This window comes from Sarcophilus harrisii, chromosome 1 (genome assembly GCF_902635505.1).
Source record: "Sarcophilus harrisii chromosome 1, mSarHar1.11, whole genome shotgun sequence".
In the NCBI taxonomy this organism is placed as follows: Eukaryota; Metazoa; Chordata; class Mammalia; order Dasyuromorphia; family Dasyuridae; genus Sarcophilus; species Sarcophilus harrisii.
In genome coordinates this window covers 273300785-273328532 of record NC_045426.1, presented here as the reverse complement: position 1 = coordinate 273328532, position 27748 = coordinate 273300785, and the positions used below count along the sequence as shown (strand labels likewise).

General features: G+C 32.7%; 1 protein-coding gene across 7 annotated transcripts; it reads left to right on the top strand.

Moving 5' to 3' along the window:
- The first annotated feature begins 439 nt into the window (after positions 1-439).
- On the top strand, positions 440-27080 carry CCP110 (centriolar coiled-coil protein 110). Of its 7 annotated transcripts, XM_023497403.2 has the most exons (16): positions 440-676; positions 1817-1904; positions 5517-5672; positions 8259-8387; positions 10891-12547; positions 13883-14013; positions 16700-16889; positions 17487-17626; positions 17853-17969; positions 18370-18471; positions 19327-19443; positions 20190-20263; positions 20865-20927; positions 21752-21811; positions 22351-22436; positions 25062-27080. In XM_023497403.2, the coding sequence occupies exons 3-16, from the start codon at positions 5529-5531 to the stop codon at positions 25112-25114; spliced, it is 3063 nt and encodes a 1020-aa protein (XP_023353171.1). In that variant the 5' UTR covers positions 440-676; positions 1817-1904; positions 5517-5528; the 3' UTR covers positions 25115-27080. The 7 variants fall into 7 exon arrangements, with proteins under 7 accessions (XP_023353171.1, XP_023353172.1, XP_031798500.1 ...); XM_023497404.2 differs by lacking the exon at positions 1817-1904; XM_031942626.1 differs by lacking the exon at positions 1817-1904 and having other exon boundaries at positions 442-676; positions 16715-16889.
- Positions 27081-27748: the final 668 nt, after the last annotated feature.

Below are 27748 nucleotides of genomic sequence, written 5' to 3'. Positions count from 1 at the left end.
CATCCTTCTTGTCACTTATACTTGTGAGATCCATGGGCAAATCACTTTGGGCCTGTCTCTTTGCGATGCAAGGAAAGATTCATTCACCTGGGCCCCTTGGAACAGCTTTCATGGCCATGTCAATGTTTTTAAAGCTCCAGAAATGACTCGCTGCCAGATATTAAAGTTCCTTCCAGCTTTGACTTGTTTTAACATAGGACTTAGTTAAGAATAGAGCTTTCCCACTTCCCCCAAACTCCTATTTTAGGGGGGATGAAGGGCTTGCCCCTTGTGAGGACCACATATCCCAGGATGCAACGCTGCTAATCCAATCATGGAGGCCAGGCAGGTTCCGCGCGTAGCTCTTCGGGAATTGTAGTTCATCATTGGGCCGCTCCCGAGAGGAGGCAGTAGGCTTACTCCCGCCGTCCGGCACCGGAAGTGCACTGCCTGGGAGGTGAAGTGCAAGCGGCTACGGCAGCGGCGGCGGCGGCTGTGGTTGCCAGGTGCCGGAGTTGCCGCCTTGAGACCCGTAATATGGCGGGGAGGAGGAGGAGGAGACGGCGGCGGAGCGGGCGGCTGTGCTCTGCAGATTTAGCCTGATCCCTTTGTCTCCTCCTGAGGTCGTGGAGAAAGAAAGAGAAAGAAAGAAAGAGGAGAGTGCGAAGGGACGCTGAGGGTTGCGGAAGAGAAGGAGGTCGGTGCTTGGGGCGCTGGGGCTTCTCGCGGCGGGGGGCGGGCGTGAGGCGGCGCCCGGCGTGAAGGGGCTGTAGTCTCTGGTCCTGGGAGCCCTACTCTGCGCTGCCCGACTAGATGGGGGAGGGGGAACTGGGGTGCATTTGTGTAGGTGGTGGGATGATGGTGATGATGGTGATGATGGTGATGATGATGATTCAGGGTTGATGGAACTGCGGGCGTCGACCAGACCTGAGTTTAATGTTCCTTGAGGGTTGGTGGGATGGGATCAAGGGAGGATTGTAAAGCCTTTGGGAAGCCTAGGGTGGGGATCCTGAACACATCTGATTAGGAGGGAAAAAAAGACAACAAAAACCTACGCCCGTTTATTTTCGGTATTAGGAACTGCTGGTCTATCTTCCACCGTGCTTGGGAGGGATTGATCCTTTGCTTTTTGAAGAATAATTATCTTGCTGAGCAGCCAGCTTTGTAGTAAACTCACGTCTTCAATTCAGCTGTTTGCCGAGTCCCTGGAGTTGCAAAGTTCTAATTTAGGCCAGATGCTAGGCATATAAAGAGAAAAATGAAAAAAAAGAAAAAGTGGTTCTGTCCTCTCCGAGTTTAATTTCGACCGGGTATGTAAATACATGAGTAAATGTATTTTAATTTGAAGAGAGAGAGAGATCCTTGTGGCAAATGGGTAAATTAGCCTAGTTCCATAGTCAAAACAATGGTAGGATTTCCTTAGGCAGGGATGAGGTGATGCACTGGGGAGAGGGAAGGTTTCCCTACTTGAAAACTGGAATTGGAATGCTGAGATCAAAGAAATAGTAAATAGGCTAGTTTGACTGCTCCTCTAACCACTGTGGAAGATAGATAAGCACTTCCCAGCATTGCAAAGAATTGGGTGTTGGTTTTGGTTGTTGTTTGTCTTTATTGTTTTTTTTCCTAATCACAAAAGTACAGACTCCCTACCCTATGCTTCCCACAGTAAGAATCCTGAAGGTGAGTAGGATACAAATGAATCTAGAAAGGTAAGCTGGAGACAGATTGGGAAGAGCTTCTCAAATGCCAGGCTAAATAGTTTATATTTGATCCTGGAGGCAATAGGGAACCAACTGAAGATTTGAATGAGATTGATATAATTGGACTTATATTTTAGGAATATTAATTTTGCTGCTTATATGGAAGATGAATTGGAAGAGGGAGAGACTGAGATCATGAAAACCAATTAGGTCATTGTAGTTCAGGTAAGAGGTGATAAGAGCTGATTCGTTTGAGTGGGGAACAGATTGAAGGGCTATTATGGAGTTGGTACAATTGATAATATTTGGCAACTGATTGGATATGGGGGACAAGAGAGAGAAGAATAAAAAATGAGCTCTTTGAAGTGGTAAACTAAATGAATAGAGTATATTTTATTGCTTTTTAATTGTTAGGCTACCATAGTAACTGTTTCATCTTGCATAGTTGTGTCTCTTACCTTTCAGAAATATCTGCTAGAAAGGGAATATTAGATTTCCAGAGTGCTGAATTAATAATGAATGGGGTCTTAAACTTATTGGATTGCAAAGAATTTCTAGGAAAAAACTGACTATCCACTTATGTCCAAATCAGGAGCAGCTATACAGAGGGGATGTGTAATTCAGTAGAGTTACGTTGGGGTAGCATTGTGGCTAGAGGCATCCTTTAAAACTTATTAACCCCGAATTGTGATGTGAGTAATTCAGCATCTACTTGTCTAATCATATGTAACATAGATTACTCATTTTTTAAATGGTTGACATTATGATTTAGAGGTACTAATTTGCCCATGAGAGGAGGCTTGCTAATGAAATCCTTCTCTAAATTCTTTTTGTTCCTGGAATGTTCTGAGGTTTAGTTTTTTTCTTTTTTTTAATAGCTTTAAAATGAGAATTATTGATAGATGCTTTCTTCAGATAAGATCTCTGTAAATAGAACGTGAAACGATATGTTGATATATAGTATTGTTAGAATATTCTAGGGCATTTTGTTGCCAAGGTTCTCATGAGACAAACTTGTAAAACTTGGCAAAATGGAATGTTAAGTTTAACTTTATTGTTTTGGGAGATACTTTATTTAATATATAGTGCACAATAAAATATATGTAAAAGTAGATGCTTTTGTGGATTGAGTTAAAACTTTTTCAGTATTCACACTAAAGCAAGACTTAGTTAAATTTATTTAAATTTTCTTGCTTTTCTTCTATTGAGAGAAGTAGAATCAGGAGAAGTTCGGTTCAAATCAGCCCTTCAACATTTATTAAACATGTACTATGTGCTAGCCATTGTTTTAGGAGATAAAAATACAAAGAATGAAATCTTATATTCTACTGTTTATATCAGCTGTGTGACCATGGGCAAGTCACTTAGGGTTAAATTTGTGTCTTTTTCCTCATTTATAAAATGGTAATAATTCCTTATATGATTGTTGTGAGAAGCAAATTTTTGTATTTTATAAAGCTTAAACCAATATATAGTGCTTTACAGCTATATATATAGAGATATGTATATATATATATGTATAATATATATATATTAGCTCTTGTTATCTGATATTTTAATGAAAACTTCAGTGTCTAGCTTTGAAATTAGTGTATATAAGTATATATATTCTTTCAATGCAGCAAAACTCATTTGAAAAAATGACAATTTTTTCCTCCATTTTTTATTATTTTATATTTTTTATTGTTATAGTATTTTTTTTCCAAATACATGCAAAGACGGTTTTCAATATTCATCTTTGCAAAATCTTGTGTTCCAAATTTTTCTCCCTTTTCCTCCTTCCCCCTCCCCAAGACAACAGCTATCCAATATGTTATACATGTGCAATTCTTTAAGCATATTTCCAAATTTTGTCATGCTGTGCAAGAAAAATCAGATCAAAAGGGGAAAACAACTAGGAAGAAAAAAAAACAAGCAAACAAACAACAACAAAAGGTAAAAATACTATGCTTTGATCCACATTCAGTCTCCGTAGTTCTCTCTCTGAATGTGGATGATTCTTTCCATCACAAGTCTATTGGAATTGTCTTGAATCATCTCAGTGCTGAACAAGTCCATCGCAGTTGATCATCACGTAATCTTGTTGTTGCTGTGTATGATGTTCTTTTGGTTCTGCTCATTTTACTTAGCATCAATTCATTTAAGTCTTTTAAGGCTTTGTTAAGGCTTTTCTGAAATCAACTTGTTTATCATTTCTTATAGAACAATAATATTACATTACATTCATATACCATAACTTATTCAGCCATTCCCCATCTGATGGACATCCATTCAATTTCCAATTCCTTGCGTACTACAAACATGTAGCACATGTGGGTCATTTTCTCTCTTTTGTGCTCTCTTTGGGATACAGACCCAATAGAGACACTTTGCTGGATCAAAGGGTATGTAGTTTTGTAGCCCTTTTGGCATAGTTCCAAATTGCTCTCCAGAATAGTTGAATCATTTCACAACTCCACCAACAATGCATTAGTGACATCATTTTTTTTTTTTTTTTGGCTGAGGCAATTGGCGTTAAGTGACTCTCCCAGGGACACACAACTAGGAAGTATTAAGTGTCTGAGGTCAGATTTGAACTCAGGTCCTCCTGACTCCAGGGCAGGGTATTTTGTTCTAACTACTGAACTTAATGCTGAAGATATGAAGAAAGGCAAAAATATGGTCCCTGCCCAAGAAGCTTGAATTCTAATAGAGGAGAGAACATATAAGAAAATATACATGACACATAGCTACCTAGATAATAATGCTCCAGGGCATAGTGGTATCCACTATGCCACCTAGCTACCCCTGACATCGAATTTTTATACCATTTGAAGTACTCTAGGGAAATTTTTCAGAGTCAAACTCATGGAGAAATTTGGGTAAGAGAAAAACTAAATCATATTTTCCTGCTAACTTTATTTTAATATCAGGAATTCTTTGTTTTTATTTCTGGCTGACCACTTTAAGCTTTAAATAATTAGGTAGGTGTCCTCTGGAAAAATCACTTCAAAGATTTTTAAAGACTAAAGAGAGGTCTTTAGACTTCAGTTTCTTCACCTGCAAAATGAGAGACTTTCTAGATAATCTGCAATGTTTCTTTCAGTTATAAAATTCCATTGAATTTTAAAGTTTCTCTGGTCTGGAGTTTCTTTGTTAAATAGTAACTTGTAAATCAATACTTAAAGAAACATGGTTTTCTCTAAATTCATTGATATATCAGCTTCTCTGCCTATTATTTTTTATTAGGAGGGGAAGTTTTATTGGCATGGTTAGATACAGTTTTTCTTTTATCTTATGCCCTGTTTATGAAAAACTAGTACTATAAACTAAATCTAAACTTATTAATTGGTTAATAGAGAGCCTTAAAACATCTGGAGAAATTGAGGAAAGGCTTCCATCATGTTGGATGAACTCAAAGGAGTGAGATTTGTACATTGATGTGTTACAATTTTTATCATTAGAAGGATCATGAAAATTTATGAATTTACAGATCTTTTTTCATATTTGAGAGGTCTGATTATGAGGGTATCAAGAGAGATTTTTCCCCATTTAATGATAAATTCCTTTTGTACTTAAAATTACTTTGTTTTTTAAAAATTCAATTTCATAAAAATATCCATAAACATGTCAGTTACATAAAGTGTAGCATACCTGTATAGTATGTTGTGTCTTCATCTATCTGAATTAAGTGTCAAAATGATGTATTTAATTGTCTGAATAATTTTAGTAGTTAAGCATTTTAAGTTGAGAAACATTTATAATACTTTAAACCATTTCCCAAATACCTTAAATTACATTTTCAGATGTGTTTAGCTTTTCTTTTAGAAACTATTAATATTATTTTTATTCTTGCAGCTTAATTGTGTGATGATGGAGGAATATGAGAAGTTTTGTGAGAAAAGCCTTGCCAGAATACAAGGAGAGTTACTATCTCGAGAAACTTTTCCATCTGGTCAACCTGAGAACATTTCATTCATTCGTTTTCATGGAGTTGCTTTGCTTTCTCCATTGGTAAAGTTTCTTTATTTCCAGTTGATAGCTAGGTTATATTTTTTCCATTTAAATGTTTGTTGGTAACATTAATATTTTAGATAAAGAAAGTCAATTGACTTGTTCCTATTAGTCCCACCCTTTCATACTAACCAAGGACAGTGAAAACAGTTCTTAACATATTCATTCATTCTGTACTAGCAATTTGACATTGTACTTAGATGCATGGCTTTGGAATTGGGAAAATCTAGGTTTGTTTTCTGTCTCTGACAATGCTAGCTTCATCAGGATTCAATCAGAAAGCACTTATTAAGCTTTTATTTTGTTCTAACTACTGAACTTAATGCTGAAGATATGAAGAAAGGCAAAAATTTGGTCCCTGCCCAAGAAGCTTGAATTCTAATGGAGGAGAGAACATATAAGAAAATATACATGATACATAGCTACCTAGATAATATTTCTAGAAGGAAGATATCAATTTTAGGGGCTGAATGGGATCAAGAATGCTTTCTTTATTTAATAAGGTGGAAATTGAGCTGAGTCTTGAAGGAAGCCAAGAGGTGCTGCTGATTGGGAAAAGGCACAGAGACTGGGGACCAAGGGTCATGTGGGAGGAACAACAAAAAAGCCAGTACTGCTGGATTGGAGAGTACATGAAGTGGGGTAAGAATAAAAACCCTACGAAGTTAGGAAGGAGCTAGATTGTGAAGGACTTTTAAAAACCAGAGGATCTGATAGTTGATTCTGAGGTAAAAGGGATTTAGTAGGTTCTATTAGGTTGGGGATGACACAGTCAGTCTTGTGCTTTAGTGGCATTACAGTCAGTCTTGTGCTTTAGTGGTATTACTTTTGCAATCCAGATTGAGGATGGATGAGTGGAGACAGAAAGACTCACCATCAGTAGTACAAAGTAATAGTACAGGTCTGAGTTGAGGGCCTGGATCAAGGTGGTGGTCGTGTGAGTGCAGAGAAAGGGAAATATACAAGAGATTTTGTGAGGGTAAAATGAACAGGACTTGACAATAGATAAGAACATATGTAGTGAGTGTGAGAGAGGAGTTAAAGATAATACTGATGTTACAAGCCTGGATGGTAGCCTTAACAGTAATAGGGAAGAGGAGAGGATTCTATTTTAGATGTACAAGTTAGTGATGTCTTCAGAACATGCAATTTGAGATTTCCAAAAGATAGTTGTTTGGAGCTTAGAGAAATTTGGAATGGATAAAAGATTGGGAATTTAGGGTAAGAAATGTGATCATATACACAGTAAAAGAATTTGCCTTGACAAGGAAGAGAATCTCTTCATGTGAGATTGGTAAAGAAGGAAATATTAGGAAAGATATTTGAGTGATATAAATTGGCCTCAGTTTTTTCAAATTAGCATGAGGCAAGATTGGAACAGTTAGATTTTTAGAGTAAATAGATTGCAAAGCTTATAGTCGGGGAAACCTGAGTTCAGATTTGGTCTCAGGCACTCAATGTGCAACCCTGAACTAGTCACTTTATCTAATTTGCCTCAGTTTCCTCATCTGTAAAATAAAGTGTAAAAGGACATAACAAACCACTCCGGTTATCTTTTCCAAAGAAATCTCAAAAGGGGTAACAAAAAGTGGGACACAGCTGAAAATGGTTAAAGAACAACAAATGAGGCAGAATTCTCAAGGGCGAGGCATATAAGATTCTTGAAAAGGAATGAAAATTTTGGAGTAGGCTTTGTGGGGAATGGGTAGGGAGTTGTGCTTCAATTAATTAAAAAAGTATACAAGTATTGCCTTCCTACATTGAGGTTCCCAGTTGAAATCATGTAACATAAATTTTCGATGGATACCATCAACAACACAGTTTTGTTAATCTCTCCATCTCAGTTCAGTAACACAGGAATAGAACAATAGTGGCAAATGGGTTGGAGTAACCCAAGGTTAGGGTTTGACAAAGGAGTGATTGGCAATAGGAGGTTGGAGCAAGGGATCTGTGGGCCAGAGTTTGGGAATTTTGGGAACTTTAGTTTTTAACTTAATTACAAATTGCTTGCTTTCTAGAATAGTTGGATTAATTTACAATTATATAAAAGATGTGCCTTTCTTTCTATTTCTCTTCTAACATTGACTTAACACCTATTGTCATTTTTGCTAATTTCTTGGGTGTCTTAGTGCAGCTTTGTAGTTGTTTTAAAGATTTATAGCTTTTAATTTTATCTCAGATGCTGTATCTTTTTATTGAAGTCTACAAAGACAAAAAGCTGGAAATATACATTCTCTTGGAATGATGACAAATATAATTTTTTATCTTTTTTTTTTTTTAATCAGGATTACTTGTTTATTTTTAAAGCAAAAATACGTAAAACATTAAATTGAGGGAAGAAAAATTGATGGATTTAACTGATACTTAACTGAGAACAATAACTTATTGCCATTTCAATGATGAGAAAATGATTAATTTTTGATTCATTTAAGAGAGTTTGATAATAGTGAAAAAGTTTTTATAAATTTATTTAGTCACTTAGACATTGATTTTGTTATTGACTAGTTTTAAAGTTTCTTATTGATTGTAAAGTGTTTTTTCTATTAGAAAAATAATTTGCTAAATAATTTGTTATGTATTTCACAGCTCAGTGTTGAAAGAAGAAAAGAAATGCAGCAAGAGAAACAAAAAGCACTTGATGTAGAAGCACGAAAACAGATTAGTAGGAAGAAAGCCTTACTGAATCGGGTCCAGGAGATTCTGGAAAACGTTCAGGTGTGTCTGGCCTTATTAATTTTGATAAAGAAATTAATTTCCCAAGACATTTATTTATAATTTTTAGGCTGTTAATGATCCACTGTTTACCATTATTATGTTTGAGAAGTCACAGTTTGGGTTTTTTTTTTTTTAAATGTCTACAAAAAATGATTGTTTCTAAGCAATGATTGATGGCTAATACTTAGATCAGTGGATGTTCAGACAAGGGGCCTACACATGACCATAATAGCTATTGTTTGGGTCTTGTTACTATTTAAAACACTCTATTGTTAGTTACAAATATCTGATTTTATTTACTGAAGTTTGATTTTGTACTTATTACTTGACTAGTGACCTCAGTTTCATTTTCTGATAAGATAAATGATCTACAGAAATTAATTTTAGGTAAAATTATGCTCTTAGGTATTTTCATGGACAATTCATTAACATAAATGAAATAAAAGATAGAATTATCTAGATGTAGCTGAGGGCCATTTTATTTGCTTTGTTTGCTATTTGACATAACATTAAAACTTTTATTTAAAACTCGAATGGAATTGAATTTCTTTTCAAAGACCATGTAAACAAATACTAAAAATGAAATATGGGCTCCCACGTTGAAAAAAATAAACCCAGCAGCTGCCAGCATATTCAGTGTCATAATGCTGTTGATTACGTATTTTATTGTTTTCTTAATCCCGTGGGTTAGTGGTTGGTCCTGTGTAATTGAATACTCTAGGTTTGATGTTGTTATCATGTTTTAAGACCTTACTGGGTAACTGCTAAACTCACTGATGTTTATCTAAGCTAAGTCTCATAATACTAGTAATCAATCCAGTCAATGCACATCATAAATTCTAAAACTATAAATATGTAGGCTATATAGTTAATATTTTAAACAAGTAAAAAGAAAATGGAGTTTGTTATTTTCAAAAGATTACCAAAATAAATTTCCTGATAGAAATAGGATTATTAGTTAGAGAATGATTTCTTTTTTTTTTTTTTTTTTTTTTTTAATTTAATAGCCTTTTATTTACAGGATATATACATAGGTAACTTTACAGAATGATTTCTTTTAAAAGAATCTTTGAAATATTGGCACTGCAGATTATTTTTGTGAGTTATGCAGGCCTAGATATTTTATAGAAAATGCATAATTTTAAAATTATCTACTATAATCAGAACTTTTTGTGTCAGTTTTAATAATATATTTGGAATTAAAATTATTGTGCTGGAACAAAATCAGTTTCCTTCTTTGGGTGTCAGTTTCCTCATTAATAAAATGGGGGGAGGAGTAGTGTGAAATTAAACAATATTATATCCCTTCTAGCTCTGTTGTGCTAAATATGGATATAGTTATTTTTATTTCTATGTATGGAGACAAAGTGGTATTGTTGTGCTGTTTATTACTTACTGCCTGGAAACCATTATGTCTGGGGATTTGTAAGGTAAGAGGGTAGTATGTGTTGTCCTATTTTAGAATTCTGCTGTTAGGAGACATGGGTGGCAACACCCTTTTTATGGTCAGACTTGCTTAGTATCAGAAAACATTCTAATTCTAACTATTTTCCAATTATGTATCTGCATTTTCTTTTTCCAGAGGGAAATATTTAGTACTCAAGATGTTGTTTTAATATGCTCTGCGAAAGTTTTCTTGCATTTATATTTTACTCATCTTTATTATGGTTTACTATTTATTTGCATTTGATCTCTACATATCTCCTTGTCATCAAACACCTTCTTTAGAATGAGGATCCATGAACTTATTTTTTTTAATATTATATATTATGTAATGTATTTAATAATATTTTAAAATATTATATATTTAAAAGCTTATTTTGAGAAGGGTCATAAGATTCATTAGAATACCAAATGGATGTATGACACAAAAAAGTTTAAGAATCCTAACTTTAGTACTTGTTTTTAAATGCTGCTAATTATTGTTTAGCATATTTTGCCTTTGAAGCAGGTTGTGAACAAATATAACTCCACTGTTTAGCTTTAAAAGCCCTTCACAACTTGGCCCTTATTTAGCTTTCTGTTTTCATTCCACATTCTCCCTTCCACACTCTGCCATCCAGCCAAACTAGCATTTCTTTTCCTTTCCCATGAAACTCCATTTCCTATATGTCTGAAATGTACTCCCTTCTTATCTCTACTTCTTTGAGTTCCTTTTTTCTTTGAGGTACAGCTTAAGTCCTATCTTTTGTATAAAGCCTTTTGTTATTCATCCAGTTGTTGGTGCTCTCTCTCTTAAACTTCCTTCTACTTAATCACATTATGTTTATGCAGTATATATTTTTACATGCACTTTTTTTATTTCTCTCATTATAACTTAAGCTTCTTTGGAGTAGAGATTGTTTCATTCTTTTTATTTATGACCCCAGTGTCTAGTACTATGCCTATTATACATAGATACTTAAGAAATACATGCTGGCCTATTTCAATTGGATAATGTTTATAAACTTAAATGGCATTATTCTGCAAGTAGAATAATTAGTTTCCAAAATTTTCTTTGCAGATCAGAAAAGCACCAAATATAAGTGATTTTGATCAGTGGGAACCTGAGGCAGTTTACCTCAATTCAGAAGTCAGAGACGTGAATGTTCCCACTATACTTCCAAAGGATAGTTTGCCAAGTCTTATTGAACAGTCTGCCTCAACAAAAGTTGAAGAGACTATTGAAATTTTGCCTTCTAATACCACTGCCCAAGTAAAACTGAATGGGACAGATGCAGATAAAGATATAGGAGCATGCATTTCTATCAAACAAAGGGACAGTCCTAATCCTAACCAATTGGGAAATGAAACTTCTCCAGACACATCTTCAGATACCTCACAGGATACTCTGATCATAGATGAGAACCCCAGAAGGGAGGGAGAATTGGAGCCCACTCTGGTTGAGGAAGTCACCTCAGATCCTTATATGATGAGCCTTCAGAATCTTATGAAGAAGTCAAAAGAATACATAGAACGAGAACAAACTCGACGCAGCATGAGAAATAACTCAAAGAAGAGTGTCACTGAGAACCACTCAGACAAAGAGAATGATGCTATTAAGATGAATGACTCTGAGAAAGAGAATGCAGGATTTATAAACAAAAGTTGTAGTTCAGTTTCACTTGATAAACCGAGCCTTAATAAATCAAACATTCTTCTCCAAAGTGCTACTACTCAGATGAGCAGCATGAATGCTTTGGCAAGCTTCTCCAAAGGGGATATACCTGTGCGAATGGGTACTCCGATTCTTTTGGATTCGGATGAAGATGAAGATTTTAAAGTTACTTCAACCTTTGATCCTGAAAGTAGTGTAGTTAAAAGTTTTACAGGTTCCTATGCCAAGTTACCTAGTCCAGAGCCAAGTGTGAGTCCTAAAATGCATCGAAGACGACCTAAGTCTTCCTCAACAGGTCACATACTTATAAATAACCCAGTAAATGCATATGAATTGAGTCCCAAAGAAAAAGGAAGGGCCATGGAATTAATCATACAAGATGTCAATGTAAAAATAAATATACCTGAGTCTGTGCCAAAATTTCCTATTGATTTAACTGAAGTTTGTTCTAGCAAAGTTCATATTGACAGCAAAAATGCTTCTGAAACTGGAGGTGAAGAATCAGTCTTAGGTAAATCAAATGAGCTTTGTCAACATTCAGTCAACCAATTAGAAAACAGAGTCATGCATGTAACTGCTACAATGGAGGGTCAAATAGCTTCTGATGGGAGAGAGCCATATAAAACAGACAATAATTGTACCATAGTTCCAAAATTGCATGAGCCATATGCAATTAGTCAGTGCATAGTAAGTCAAAAGTGTGGAATAATGAATGTAATTAAATCAACTAGTATTTTAGAAAAAAACTGCAATTCACAAGTGGAATTGAATAAATCTTATGATGTACAAAACCCATCTCCACTACTGATGCAATGCCAGAATAAAAGACAGCAGATAGATACACCAAATGGGTCCTGTGGAAATGAACAACTTGTGGAAAACAGTTTTGAGAAGGTGAAACGGAGACTTGATTTGGATGTTGATGCTTTTCAAAAAGAAAACAGCCCTTATATCCTAACAACTGGAACAGTTGAACAGGAGAGACGATGGATACAGGAAAAAAGATTTCCCAAGGGACCTGTCTACATTAACAAGAATGAGATGTTAGAAATTAGCTCCAGAGGTAAGGCTACCCTAGAGTTTTCATGTGGTGCAAACCACCTATCAAATAGCATTTTTATCATAGATATCTTTGGTTTAAGTTTTGAAGGAAGCAGTTGTTTTAATTTGTGCATTGTGATGTGTAGGATTGAAATGCTGGCAAGACAGTCTATAATTAGCAATATTGTAATTGAATGCGTTTTTCTTTATTCACATGAACTTTCTTATTTAAAGTATGAAACTTTAGATGTCCATTTGAATGCCATGTCATGTCAATATTATAATGGTATTAGAGATGAAATACTCCTAATGACAAAATAAAAAACTTTTACATAGACCACCTCCTTCTGATTTGATCTGGTACATTGATATATGATCTTCTATTTGGGCTGTAATTGCTCTCCTTTTCTATGAGTTTCATTGCTAGATATGCAAGGCATTGTCTCCGTTAGTAAAGGTTTTAACATCAAATTGTTAGAGAAATTATAAATAGGAATGTGTAGAATACATGCAGAAATATCTTGTGAAGTGTTTTCTGTTTATAATTATTTTTCTCCCCCCCAATCCTGTCCTATATTATCAGAACTCTTATGTTCATGTCTCTTTTCTTTTTATTCAGTTTTATATTTTAAATTATACTCTATCAGAGTTTTTAATGTTTGACACTTATCATTGTCAGTAATAAAAAAAAGTTTGGTAGCAATAGAATAAATGCAGGATACATTGAAGCACTTTTCTTATGTTTGATTAAGCCCCTCAAAATCTTCCTGCATTTAAATTTAGAAGCATCTCATTGTCCTTTCATTTAGTGGATTTATCTTCAAATTTCATACTTAGATATTCAAATGTTTTTTTCATATGCTTGAAACTTAACACATAACATTCTTCCTTAGAACTCCAAATTCTCAAATCTTTGCACCTTTGAAATAATATTGGAAAAAAAAATATAACCCAGAAGAGAGAGAGATGAGATGAGGGAATAAGTGCAGGTGGTTCTGCCTTTTATGTGGAAGACACTTGGGGAGTCTTTGTCTCCTAGTGGACTAAGGAAAGACAGTTATGCTGGCACATGTTTTGTTTTAATTTTGATATTGATAGAAAACATCAAATGAGCATAAGTAAAGTATTATGGGTCTTTATTAGGTAGCATCAACATGAAGTGCAATGGTAAGATAACAAAGTGGTAGAAAGTGGAAATTACAAATATTTGGAACATTTTTTTTATATAATTTGAGAAGATCTGATACTTGGTGCAGTAATGCAAACAAAATTGACAACATAAAATGCCATTTTTTTAAATGCAATAAATTTTCCAAAAAGAGCATAGTTTTTTTTTGTTTGTTTGTTTGTTTTGCAGAAGGAGAAGAGATGCTAAAAAATAAGATGTTGGCTTTTGAAGAAATGAGAAAGAGACTTGAAGAACAGCATGCTCAGCAGTTATCGATACTTATAGCTGAGCAGGAGAAAGAGCAAGAGAAATTACAAAAGGTGAGGAATTATTATAAGTATAATAATTATAAGTATATAGAAATGTTAAGTGAAATTGTGCACAACATTTATACCTTTTAGTGTTTTACAAAATATGAATTCTAAAAGTGCTAGTTTATTTTGGTACATTTGTAACATTTTTGTGAAAAGATAGTTCTATGTGAAATGATTTGATATTTGAGAATAAAAGGGAATTGTCAAAAGCATAGTTTGCATAATGTTTACTCTAAGCCTTTATTTCTGCCATTATTAAATAAGGAAAGTCCCTGGTTCTGAAACCTCAGTGTGATATAGAAGTGATCCTGGGATGTCAAAGCTTCTGTTAGAGAATAAACTACTAGAGTTTTTGGTTTTCCTCTTTCCTTTTTTTAATCAGATTTACTAAGGGTTTTTTGTCTATTTTGTTGGTTTTTTCATAGAACCAATTCTTAGTTTTGTTAATTAATTCAATAGTTTTTTTACTTCCAATTTTATTGATCTCTCCTTTTATTTTTAGAATTTCAAGTTTAGTGTTTGACTGGGGGTTTTTAATTTGTTCCTTTTCTAGCATTTTTAGTTGCAAGCTCAATTCATTGACCTTCTCTTTCTCTATTTTATGCAAGTAGGCTACTAGAGTTTTTGGAGCTAGATCTCTTGACTGTTTCTATTATCCAAAAAACAGCACAGTTAACATAAAAGAAAATGATCAATACAAAATGATGTATTGTTTTAGCTCTAAAACAACTCTAAAAATTTGCAAAAAGTAATTTAAAAAACTATATAAAAGTCATCCTTTCCATAGGTCTATTTTTTTTTTTTTTAATCTATTCAGGCAACTTTTCATTCTCAAAGAGGACCAAAATGACATTACTATATTAGAGTCAGGTTAGTGTATCTGACTCTGTCTGATCAGACCAACATGAGCTCGGAATGCCCTGCCACAGGTCAGGCACATATAGTTCCTATGAACATTTGGGATGGATTCTCTAACTTTCTGCGTCTTGCAGTTCTTTTGAGCTAATTTAATTCTATTTTGTTCATAAAGCATATCACCTTCTCTGATGAAGGCACACCATACTGGGTGATCCTGTGCCAGCATCTCTCATGCTGTACAAATAATTCTAAAATTCTTAAGAATTTATATTAAAAGTGTCTTTGTAGCTCTTTATCTGACCACTTTGTGAGCACTTATCCTGTGTGTGTTCTCCATAAGATAGTCTTTTTGGCAAGAGTACATTTTGTATTCAATCAAAGTGGTCAGTCCAACTGAATAGACAATTCTTAAATCTTACATATATATATATATATATATCCCCAATCTCTTCCTTAATTCAGGTGCTGTATCTCTTAACTGGTTTCTGAACATTCTCACTCTTCAATATTTCAAATTCATTATTTCCAAAATAGAACTCAACAATTCCCCATAAAATCCTCCAAATTTCCTTATTTCTCTTGGGGGCATCACCAGTTATTCCTGCTTATTCTTTTTTTTTTTCTATATGTTATATTCTCTTGCTTTGTCACTCTCTTCCTTTCCCAAATGTGTAATCACTTGCTAAGTCCATCAGTTTTACTTCCTCACCTTGAAATCTAGAATGAGACATACATTTTTGGACATAGCATTTGAGAATTTGTTTTGCTTGACTACACATGTTTGTTATGTGAGTTTTGTTTTTGTTTTTATTTATTTTATTTTTGGGGAATGGGAACGAAAGAATGCATATAAGCAGTTGTACTTCCCATCATCTCTGAAATCTTTTTTCAAATCTCCATCTGTGTATCTACCATTGAAGTTCATGCTCTCTTTTCCTCTCACTTAGACAATTATAATAGCTTTTTTTTTTTTTTTTCATTTTATTTTATTTTTTTTTGCTGAGACAATTGGGGTTAAGTGACTTGCCCAGGTCACATAGCTAGGAAGTGTTAAGTGTCTGAGATCAGATTTGAACTTAGGTCCTTCTGAATTCAGGGCTGGTGCTCTATCCACTACGCTGCCCCGATTATAACAGCTTCTTAACAAAATTCTTTTCTTCCAGTGTTTTTTCTCTCCAGTCCACACAATTAACAAGATAATTTTCCAAGGGACAAGTATGACTATGCACTGCCTTATTCCAAAACATTCAATGTTTCCCTGTTCCTTTTAGGACAAAATAAAAGTCTCTCATCCTGGAATTTGAGATCTACCACATCCTGACTTCATCCTACCTAAACTAGCCTTATTTCATGTTACTTGCTTTTATGGATTTGACTCTTTTCTCTCCTCAACATTCTATCTCAGTAAATCTGCACTAGCAGATTTGTACTGCCTTCTCATCTCCATTTCTCAGAGTTTTTATTTTCTTTCAAGGTTCAGCTTAGGTACCACTCCCAAAGAAGCTTTTCCTAATTCTTCCTCTTCATACCTACTTTCTAATACTTTTTCTTATTCAAATGATTTGATATTTACTTGTCTGTATACATTTTTTAAAAATTCCCTCCAAATAGCCTCAAAATAATGTAAGGTTTTCACATGAATGGGTTTTTGCCTTTGTATCCCCAGCTCCTAGAACAGTGCTTTAAACATAAGTGCCTAATAAATGCATGTTGGATTCAATTTAAATACACTGAAGTTGTCAAATCTGTATCAGAAAAAGTAGATTTAATTGTATGAATAGATTGATTAATTTATAAAGGAAATGTTTGAACATGAGAGATGACATTGTAATAGACCTTTAATCTACAGGAAATAGAAGAACAGGAGAGAATGCTAAAAGAGAAGGATATTACAGCAGAAGCACCTGAAGTGAACCTTAACAATGCAGTGGAATTAGAATGGAGAAAAATAAGTGATAGTGGCATATTAGAAACAATGCTATCGCAAGTGGACACTCTCCATATTGCAAATTCAAATAGTTCTGGTAAATATATAAAACCCTTTCCTTTCTTTAAAATTGTACTACTTTTACTCGCTACAGAAAGTGGTAGATAGGTCTTCAAGAAATATTATTAGATGATAGCTTTCCCAGATTACCTCCATCTGCCAACTGCTTGGTAACCAGTGAGAAATGAAATGCTGGCAACAGTCCAGGTCTTTCTAAGCAGGTGTTTGAATGAAGAGTAATCACTTTAGTGAGGGAAGTATCCCATCCTTGTTCATTCATGTGGCAGGTGACATATGGCAAATAAAAATAAAATTTGTCATCTTCAGAGTGCTCTTACACTATAGCTAATTCCCTGGCCCCTGGGATTGCTTTATCACCTTTTATTTTCAAGGGATGCTGTTATTTGTATGTGTGCCTAGTTTAAATTTCCATCTGTTGCATTAACTTAAATGTGAAGTAAAATAAAAACCCTACACATGGCTCAGGATTTAGGGAGCTATTATTCTTGGCAAGAGCAAAGCTTATTCAACAAGTGTGATTATTACCCACAATAATCTATACAGATTGGTTCTTGTAAATGTATACGGCTTATGGAGTATTGAATATAGATTACATTTTTAACGTTTTCTCTAGGTTTTACAAATTCTGCTCTACAACATAGCTTTGGTTCTACAAGTGAAGTACCATTCTACCTCTGGGGATCATCAACTAATAGTTTACCTAAAATCCCAGTAACAAGACCTCTTGGAAGGGGCAAACCTAGATGGTCTCAGGTTAGTAAAATTTTATTATGTATATATGTGTATTTAAACTATATTATTCTGTCAGGCTCTGCAAATGAACATAAATACTTTGATATTATTTTAGAGATTTAAAATTATTTTAAAACTATTTAAAATGTTAAAAAAAAAAAAAAGAATTTGTTTTAGTACTTCATTACAAGCCAAGAAAAAAATTTATAATATAAAATCTTTAAAACTTTGTTCTTATTTCTTAAAGGTTTTTAGTCTAGAGGTACAAGCAAAATTTGATAAAATAACTGCAGTGGCAAAAGGATTTCTTACACGTAGGCTCCTACAGACAGAAAAAGTGAAACATCTCCGGCAAACCGTAAAAGTAAGAGCTTTGGTCTGATTTTTTTTTTTATTAAGTAGTTTTCCCTTTTACTTCCTTTTCCCCTTATTTTTATTGACAACTGCAAGTTGAAAAATAAGATTAAAACTCAGATGAAATAATTTGTAATATAGGCAACTATTTGTGTGTTGTTGTTAAGACACTTCATTGATTCTTCATCCTAATGTTAGATGGTGCATTTTGTTGTTTATCATTATTCAAGATTGACCTGTAGTGGTAGTTTTCTTGATAAATTTGGGGCAAATCAAGGTATAATTCTTCATATGACAAAATGAAACCTGAATGATTTAAATATTACATATGAAAGGAATATGAAAAAAGGGAGACTTCAAAAATCCTATGAATATTCATACCTTTTCAAGAATTGCTTCAATTTTTACAGGATACTATGGAGTTCATAAGAAGTTTTCAATCAGAAGCTCCACTAAAAAGAGGATCTGTTTCAGCACAAGATGCTTCTCTCCAAGAGAGAGTGCTAGCTCAGGTAATTGTGTGTGTGTGTATGTATTAGTTATGATTTCTAAGTATACCTTACATAACATCTCCCTGTTTGAGGCTGTTGGTTAATATGTTATAGTCAGACCTTACAGCCATGTGGCAAAATCTTACAGCAGCAGGTTCCAGAAAGTCCAATTCCTGGCTTTTCTCAAATTGTTGAGAATATAAAGCAGCATGCTTGATTTTTTTAATACTTGGACCATGGGGCAGCCACACAGGAATCTTTCCTGTTTCCCAATCTTCTGTGAGACTCCTGCTCCCAAGTGAAAGGAGAGAGTTGATAAATACTGAGAGAATGTAGAGAACAGAGGTGTAAAGTTTGATAGCAGGAGGATGACCACTGAGGGGATCCCATCTATTTTCTCCCCTTCTTGATTCCCATACACATTTTAAAAACCAAAACCAAAACCACTACACATTTCAGGAGTGGACAAAGAGGAAAATTGTGGAGCATGGGAATTAAGTCTTATCTTTATAAAGGTTTATGTAGTCTCAGATCTCTGTAGCTTTTATAATCTAAATTCTAGCTGCCAAGAATGCAACTCATACTTAAAACTTAATTCTCTTAAGCGTCTGTAACATATGTTTTCTTGGAATCAATCATTGGTCTAGGAAAGTTACTTTGTATTTTACTTATTTTTTTGAAATTTACTTAGTTAAATAAGTTAGAATTTATTTCACTTCAACATCTTTTTCTGTCCCATTTCTATGAATGAAGAATTTTTATTACTAATATTGGGAAAGTTTTAAGATGTTCTTAAAATACATGCTACTAAGTTATTGTTTAGCTTGATTTTTTAGAATAGAAGGTACAATTTTTTCTTTTTTGTTTCAAAAATAGCTTCGAGCTGCCTTATTTGATATTCACGATATATTCTTCATAATGGATGCAACAGAAAGAATGTCCATTTTACATCATGATCGAGAAGTGCGTAAAGAAAAAATGCTTAGACAAATGGTACGTTTAATGCAATGTAATATTAATCAAATCACTGGATTTTAACATTACTTCATTTCCCATTGAATAGGATCTAAGCTGTTGTCAAAGGTTTTCAGGCATAGGTTGCAGTCAAGACTACCAATTACATTGGTAATTTTAGAGATTCAAAGGAATACACAGTATATATAACCCTCTCATCTATCAGGATTGGGAAGATCTTTAACTTGATTTTGAGAGGCTTTATTTTATGATAACTGGAAAATCTTCCTTCATTGATTTTCCTAATCATTGCTTGCCATGTAATTTTTACATGTACACCTAATTCAGAGAGCAGAGTAGAAAGTCTAACCCAAATAAATCTGAAAAGAGCAACATTTTAAAGTTGCAATTCAGTGTCTGATTGTGAGTGAACTTGTCCATTGATGGTTGATAAGAGATAAATAAAAATGTGAAATAATTTTTGTAGTGTGCATATGGAAAGTAAAAATTTTAAAAATCATTTACCAAAATAAGTTAGCCGTGAAATTAATTCCCAAGAATGATTATGTGAGGCAATTACAAATTGTATTTAAAATTTTTTTTCAAAAAATTTCATAAATCACAAATCTCTATAATATATTCTATAATTCTATAATTTATAAATTCTATTTTTAAAAAATTTCAATTTTTAATGAAAATTGATAGACCCCTAGATACATATAGTAGCACAGATGCTCAGTTAGTTCTAACACACACACCACGCCTTTTTTTTCCCCCATGTAAAGGATAAAATGAAGAATCCACGAGCATCCCTTTCAGCTGCAACACAGAAATCTCTGGATAGGAAGAAGTACATGAAGTAAGTATCAACATAATCTCTTTTTTTCCTTTTTTTTTCCCTTTTACCTGAGTGATGCAATCTTTACTTTTGGTCCTCCATTATTCCCCTTTGTTCTTTCTACATAAGGAATTAAAGACCAATAATTTTCTTTAATTGACTAAAGTAATTTTCATTCATAGAAAGCATATCAATTAAAATAATATTGTGAAATCTGAATCCATCTTTATATGGACTATATTTATTTCTGCCTGATGTTTGATATTTCTTTTCTTTGCCTTGTGACTTTTATATATTCAGCTAATTGGAAGAACAGAACAGAACAGAATGCTATTAGTATTCAATTATCAGCTTAGTATTCGAGTTCTTGATCTCTACATTGGATATCTTAGCTTTTAGACACATTCTACTTGTGATGTTTCAGAATTTAAAATGTTAGTGAGAAAAGACTCTGTTTGGGAAAATGGACATAGAAGATCTTACTAATTGCTTTTTAACATTTTTCTGTTAGAAAAAGATTATATCTTCAGGTTACATAGTTTTGGCCTGAAGTATTGTACTTTATCTGAGACATTTATTTTTTTCTTCAAATATACTTTTATGTCCTAATTTTCTTCTTTAGGGCTGCTGAAATGGGAATGCCAAATAAGAAAATTTTTATCAGACAAAAGCCTTCTGAAACAAGGTGAATAAAAGTAACTGAAACCATACTATAAGAAGTTATTTTTCTCCAGTGAGAAGGAATCATTTTCTACTTAATCGTATGCCTTTCTTTTCTTTTCTTTCTTTTTCTCCCTTCATTCCTTTTTTTTCTTTTTTCTCTCTTTTATTTCTTTTTTTCTTTTTCTCTTCCTTCCTGCTCTTCTTACTTCCCTCTTGTCTTTTGGCCTTCATTTAATAAAATATTACCTATTGACATAAAAGTATTATAGACTTGAGAATTACATAAGGATAGCATCATATATTCATGGCTACCAAACAGAACTACTAGAAGAACATAAAATGAGGATATTCATGGGAAATGCTGCTTCTGGTAGAAATTTTAGTCAGCTGTGTTATGATTTAAGTCCAGGATTCAGACTTGCTCACATATGGCCTTTTTTTTCCTATTTTGAGAAAGTCATTTAAAGTTTCTAATTTATTTTCCCTTATTGCAATATGAGAATAACATATTCTATCAACTTTGAGAACATTTGGCTTTTTTTTCCATACACTATTAGTGACCTAGAAAAACAAGGGATTAATGCTAATTTTAGGCAACATTCTTGTTCATCATGCAGTTTTCTATAAGCCTATTGTATTATTAGCTAAATACTGTCTCTCATATTTGACACAGGTGCTTCCCTTTATAAATTTAGTAAAATCTGTTTGGACATATCAAGGGAAAACTTTTTATACAATTAGCTATTAATCTAGTATTTTCCTTTTAAGGAACCTGGCATTTGAAAGATGATGTAAAAAAGCCAAGTTTAATTTATTTTTTAGTAAACTAATTTTCTTTGTTGACAGAGTACTTCAGCCAAGTCAAGGACAGAATGCTCCTATTCATAGGCCACTTTGTAGACAAGGGTAAGAACACTATATACATTTGTTTATATTTGAAAATATTTAAAATAAAAGATAACTTTGAGTAGAAATTATTTTGAACATATGATAAATGTTGCAAATACTTTTAAACTTCATCACTTTTTTTGGTAAGAAATATGTTTAAATTTTCTCAGATTTCTTTTTAGCTTAGGAGGCAATTTGAATGCAAATTGGACATACTGTTGTGTATTGTGTTTTCATTATCATCATGTTTTGCCATGTTTTTTGCATTTACTTCATACAGTTTTAGTTTCATATAGAACAATGAAATACTAGTTACATAAAAAGCATTAAGACTAGGTAGGGGAATAGGTGAGCATAATTAAAATAATGAGGAATAAACAATTGCGTTATGTGAAATGTGCATTATATTCTCTGATTGAGAACAAGTGTAGCTTCCTAGTGGGTTTCTAACTGCTATGTTCCTTTTTCAGCTATTCCTACTGAATAGTATGATGCTTGTTTTCTTTGTAAATTTAGACTTTAATGTGTGGCTTATTAACTTTTCTATATTTAATTAGAACCCCTAAGACATCAGTGAAGGGGGTTGAGCAAAGTAGAGAGAAGTCCTCAGACAACAGAATGCGTAACAGAATGCGTGTTTCAGGTGTGTAGAAAATGAGTTTCTAAATCTCATTTAATTGAAAAAGAAAAAGTGAGTAAGATGCTCAAAGCTAGGTCATTTAATTGGAATATATTGTTTTCTTTTTCTTGCCACTATAACTCTGGCATGTATATTAAATCATTTTTCATAAGAGGAATGTGTTTATAATTTAGTGGGGTTGAGAGAGTGGTAGAGAATTAAAGAAATAGATGATTATAATCTTGGCTTCTAGAAATATCTCTAGCCATGCACTACCATGTAAACTTCGCAATTCAGAAAAAAGTATGAAATGTGAATTACATTCCCCTTTTAAAAAATGAATACAAGGCAATGGCAGTGTTGTGCCTATGCTGTCCTACCTCTATTGCATGTCTCTTGTTTTTCTGTAGGAAAGTATATGACTTTATAGTTTGGTAGTACAGTATGGTAACTAACTACAAATAAGAAAATTATTTGTTCTCTCCCCATCTCTCCCAACTTGTAAGGTCATTTGAGAGATTTTTATTAGAAAAGTTTTTGTATAGGCTTTCTTGCCTACACAAAATAGAAATTAGTTATTCTCAAGTTTATTATGGAAGGCTTGTTTTAAAACTTTATTTTTGAAATGGTGGCAAGAAGATAAAAACAATATTCAAATATATCTAAATGTATTTTTGTTAAATATTTAGTTTTTTACTAACAAAATATTTGGGAACTATTCACTAAAATTGTTACTACTGAAAATATTTTTATTAACATAAAAAAGTTAATTCTAACATGTAATGTGGAATAAATCTTTAGATAAATACTAATGCTCTAACAAATTTAACAGTCACAGAATTTTCATTACTTAGAAATAAAATATATCATCAGAGTTAAAAAATTAGCAATGTAAGGATTTTTTCATGTTACATTAGTTACATATTTTGAAAGATACAGTTTTATGAGATGAATGCCAAATTTATAAATATAAAACTGAACATAAAATATTATATTAGAGAAATCATCTAGTCCCACTCTCATTCTTCAGATGAAGAAACTGAGAGAAATGTCCAAAGTCATACAGTTAAGTTTGCATCTAAGTCATGCCTGGAAGCCAGGCCTGCTGACTTTATTGGGCCCTACTTTGTGAATACAACTCTTAATAGTTCATGTGTAAAATAATCCACTTTAAAACAGGAGTTTACAATTTTATGACATACTAAGTGAGGGTACTTTTAGGGAATTACATATTGAATATAATTTTACTCTGAAGTGCATTCAGAATCTAGTAGTTTAAATGCTGGCCAGCCTCAGGAAAAATTTCATCAAATGACTAATGTAGCTTCTGATGTTTTTTAAAGGCCTCCGCTAGCTGAAATCTCTAAAATATAGCTCTTTCCAGGATCTAAGAGGCAAAAACTTTGATTAATTTCTGGCCATTTAGAGTTTATACAAATAGGGAAGTAAGTACTGGAAGATTTCTAGATATTTCCAGATTGCTCTACATAATTTGTAGGTTTTTTTAAAAATCATATTATTCCAGTTGACTACAATGAATTTTTTCCTGTTATATCTTCCCTCTCATTTCATTTTCAAATGTTTGACAGTCACATTTGATTCATCATATTTTTATGATCTGCACTTAATTAATGTCACCTAATTACTTAAGTGCGTATCAGTCAATACTCAACAGTATATACTTTGACATAGATATACATATGTATACATATATATACATATGTATATATATTTTTGTGTGTGTGTGTGTATATATGTGTATATATATATATATGTATGCCAGTCATTGGGCTTATTATCTATCATAAAGTATTTACAATCATATAGATTTATATGATGACCAAATTACAGATGAGTTTTACCCTTAAAATGTAAAATTAACATGTATATGATCTTATACTAAAATTAATTTAACTGTTTTCCTTATTTGTTTTCAGTAACCTGTTCTATAAACAATATTATTGGAGCAAACAAAACAATATTTTGATTCATATATGATCTATGAATTTATTTAAGCTGGGATAAATGTAGTTGTCTTTAAAAGATAACGTTTCCCAATTTATAACTTTTATTTCCCAAAATATATAGTTTATTCTAATTTTAATTCATGCTGACTTGATCTGCATGGAGAATATATGCTTTCTTTTTTACATTTTTATGTGTGTTATATTGCATTTATCATATATTCATAAAATAGCAGAAATTGAAACCTCAAATGGAAAATTTAAGTTTTATAGTAAAAGTTATGAAGTTTAGAGAGGCTCATTAATGATCTTCATTCAAATTGAAATCATTTGTTATATATCAATGACCTATGGGAGCTCTCATTGGGAAAATTCCCTCTATGCATGTGGATTGAAAGCCACAGATAACATCTAGTCCCAGAGAATTACCTGAAGTTGAGAAGTTGCCCGTAATCACAAAGCTATTAAATGTCAGAGGAGGGATTTGGACTCAGATCTTCCTGACTGCATGTTTAACACTCAAGTTATTATGACAGGCTGCTTCTCCCCATCTTCTAAAGTCTCAAAATATTGTTTAAAGGATCTTTATAATCATTTATATCTAATCTGATAGTTCATGATACACAATATAAATTCAGAAAATAAAAATGTATAGAAAAAATAACTAATTTTACTTTATTTTCAGGAGCATATGCAGGAAAAACCCAAAGAAAGCAGCCAAATGTTGCGACAATTTAAGAAGACAACATTCATTAGGATAAGACAATGTGTGGTCAAGCTTATGTACATTTCTGTGCCCAAGAAAGTAAAGTGAAAGGTTGAGGATTATTTAATAATAGTACAGAAGAATCCTACTTTAAATCCATTTTTTCCCCAGTAATAATAGGTTTAGGTGGGGGAAAAACTTAATACAGAAAAAAATGTCAAGTCTTTGCTTTATCTATATAGTTACAGTTTTTATATTTACATGTAGAGGCTTGTAAAAGATGTATATTTTCCAAATTTTAAGGACATTTGAACTGTTTTTGTGAAAGAAGATTGAAAAGATGTGACAAAATGTTCATCAGTCTGGAATAAGAAAGTTACTGTATTTGGTAAAACAATTTCATGAGATATATAGTTTCAGGGGAGAATCATATTTTGTTGGTTTTTTAACTTTTAAAAAAATTTTTCATCAGACTCAGTTGAGTTGAATACCAATTTGTAAATTTTACTAAAGACTAACAGATATTTACATAAATTGGAACTCTAGTTTACGGAGCATAAATTGGATGAAAATTAACATGGAATGAAAGTTTAGAATATCCTTTTTGGTCATATATTTATTATTCTTCTCGGTACCTGTATGCTATATGTTCCTAATATATTTCTTAAAGCATTTTCATAGGATTGTCACTTCCTTTAATGGAGAGAGAATTTGTTGAGAAGACAGCACATCTTCTTAAATATATCGTATTTACGAATGCACTAAATCCACTGTAGTTTAAAAAAAAAATCCTACAGGTTTTTGCATGCAATTATGCTTTCTATTTGGGCAGAACAACTTTTTCCCCAGTAGTTTTGCTCCTTTATGACATTCTGCTTTTTTCTAGGATGCTTAATTTTGGAGAGAATAAAGAACTGTATCTAATAAATCTAAATTTTCAAATAGTAGTTTATTTGTAATGCATGAACTAATGTGTATATATGTATGTATATACACAAATACATGCATTATTATATGTATACACGAATAACTGTGTTTTTATATGCACATACAAGTGAAATTAAAAACATTACCCTAAATAGCAGGAAGCAAGAAAAACTAACTTTTTTTTTTTTTTTAGAAAGAATTTCATTCATTATAAGATATTTTGGAGTCTTAAGGAAGGATTTATGCTTCTCTCATGTAAACGTAGATCTTTAATTTTTCAAACTAGAATTGTAAAGAAAGATGATGTTGAATTTTAGAGAGGATATTGGTAATTTTGTAAAGCAGAGTCTACTTTTAAGTGAAAGCTGGTTTTCTCCAATTTGCAGAGTCTACTTAAGTGAAAGCTGATTTTCTCCAATTTTCTGCTCCATTTAAAAATCACTTTTGTCTCCAACTATAGACAAAAAACAATTACTCTGGGAATAAACTTGATTATTGTTCTTGGTATTTTTACATAATTTATTGCCTGAGTGAACCAGAAAATTATAGGAGAGCCAGCAAAATGCCCTAGTTAGATTTCTTATTAATAAGTGAAACATATCAAATTGTTTACTATTTAAATGTGGCAAACCTTGTTTTTTAAAAATCAAAACCTCAGGATATTTGCTTATTTATTATTCTAGGTTCTCTCCACTGATAAAGTTAGACTCATTGTTTTTGTGTGCAGCAGTGCTAATTAGCAAGATAAGCAATATGTTTTAGAGAAACTTAAGTAGTCTTAGAATAAAATAGAAAATCTCGATTATCTTTTACATTTAAAAGGTTTGTGTGTTAATGTCATCTATAAATTTTGTTTTTCAACGATTTTTCTCTTAAAATGTGCCAGATACCTTTTTGTGCTTTGGATGGATTTTTATTTATGTATGTATACTATTTTTTATTTTTATTTTTTTTTATTTTGAGTGGAATGCCCATTGATTTAAATTATATTTATTTTTGTACTTATAGTAGTTTTCACCAGCTTTGCTTCTAGGCAAGCAGCAAAATAAACTTTTCATCCTTAAAGCTCTAGTTTGTTCTTTAATTATTATTTGGGGGGGATGGTGAGAAAAAGAGATGCCTCTTTAAGACGTTATTGTAAAGACTTAAATTTGTCAAAACTTTTCAAATCTTCAAAATTCAAATACAACATTTTAAAAGTTAGAATTAAGTATCCAATAAAAAGCATACTTTAAAAAAAAAACTACTTTTTTTCCCCAAATACATTCAAAGATAGTTTTCAACATTCACCTTTGCAAAACCTTGAGTTACAATTTTTTTTCCCCTCTGTCCCCCTCTTCTCTCCTAATTCAGCAAAAATCCGATATAGATTAAACATATACAATTCTTCTAATTTTTTTTGTCACACAAGAAGCATGGCTTTTAATCAACCTTGCACAGTGGGAAAGAATATAGGATAGTTGTTGGTAAAACCTGGATTCTCAAAGATAATACAAAAAAGGGTGTGCCATACCAGAAGAGCTTCAGGGAGGGGTCAAATTTGCTTTTATTGGTCCTAGTATCAGTCTAGTTAAGTTCAAAAAAAGAAAAACTCATCCATCAAAAGGTTAGCCAACAGGTGATTTTTTTTTTCAGTCACAGAGATCATTGTTAAAATGTGGGGATGCTGTAACTAATGTTAGTAGAAAGAAATATACTTATCACATCAAATCTTTTGTAGTATATTTACTATTTTCTCA

Excerpts from the sequence above, each read along its gene's own strand:
- CCP110 (XM_023497404.2), top strand. The coding sequence starts at position 5,529 with ATGATGGAGGAATATGAGAAGTTTTGTGAGAAAAGCCTTGCCAGAATA. Across the intron at positions 8,388-10,890 it reads AGATTCTGGAAAACGTTCAG|ATCAGAAAAGCACCAAATAT; the intron begins GTGTGTCTGGCC and ends TTTTCTTTGCAG. Across the intron at positions 17,627-17,852 it reads GCAAACCTAGATGGTCTCAG|GTTTTTAGTCTAGAGGTACA; the intron begins GTTAGTAAAATT and ends TATTTCTTAAAG.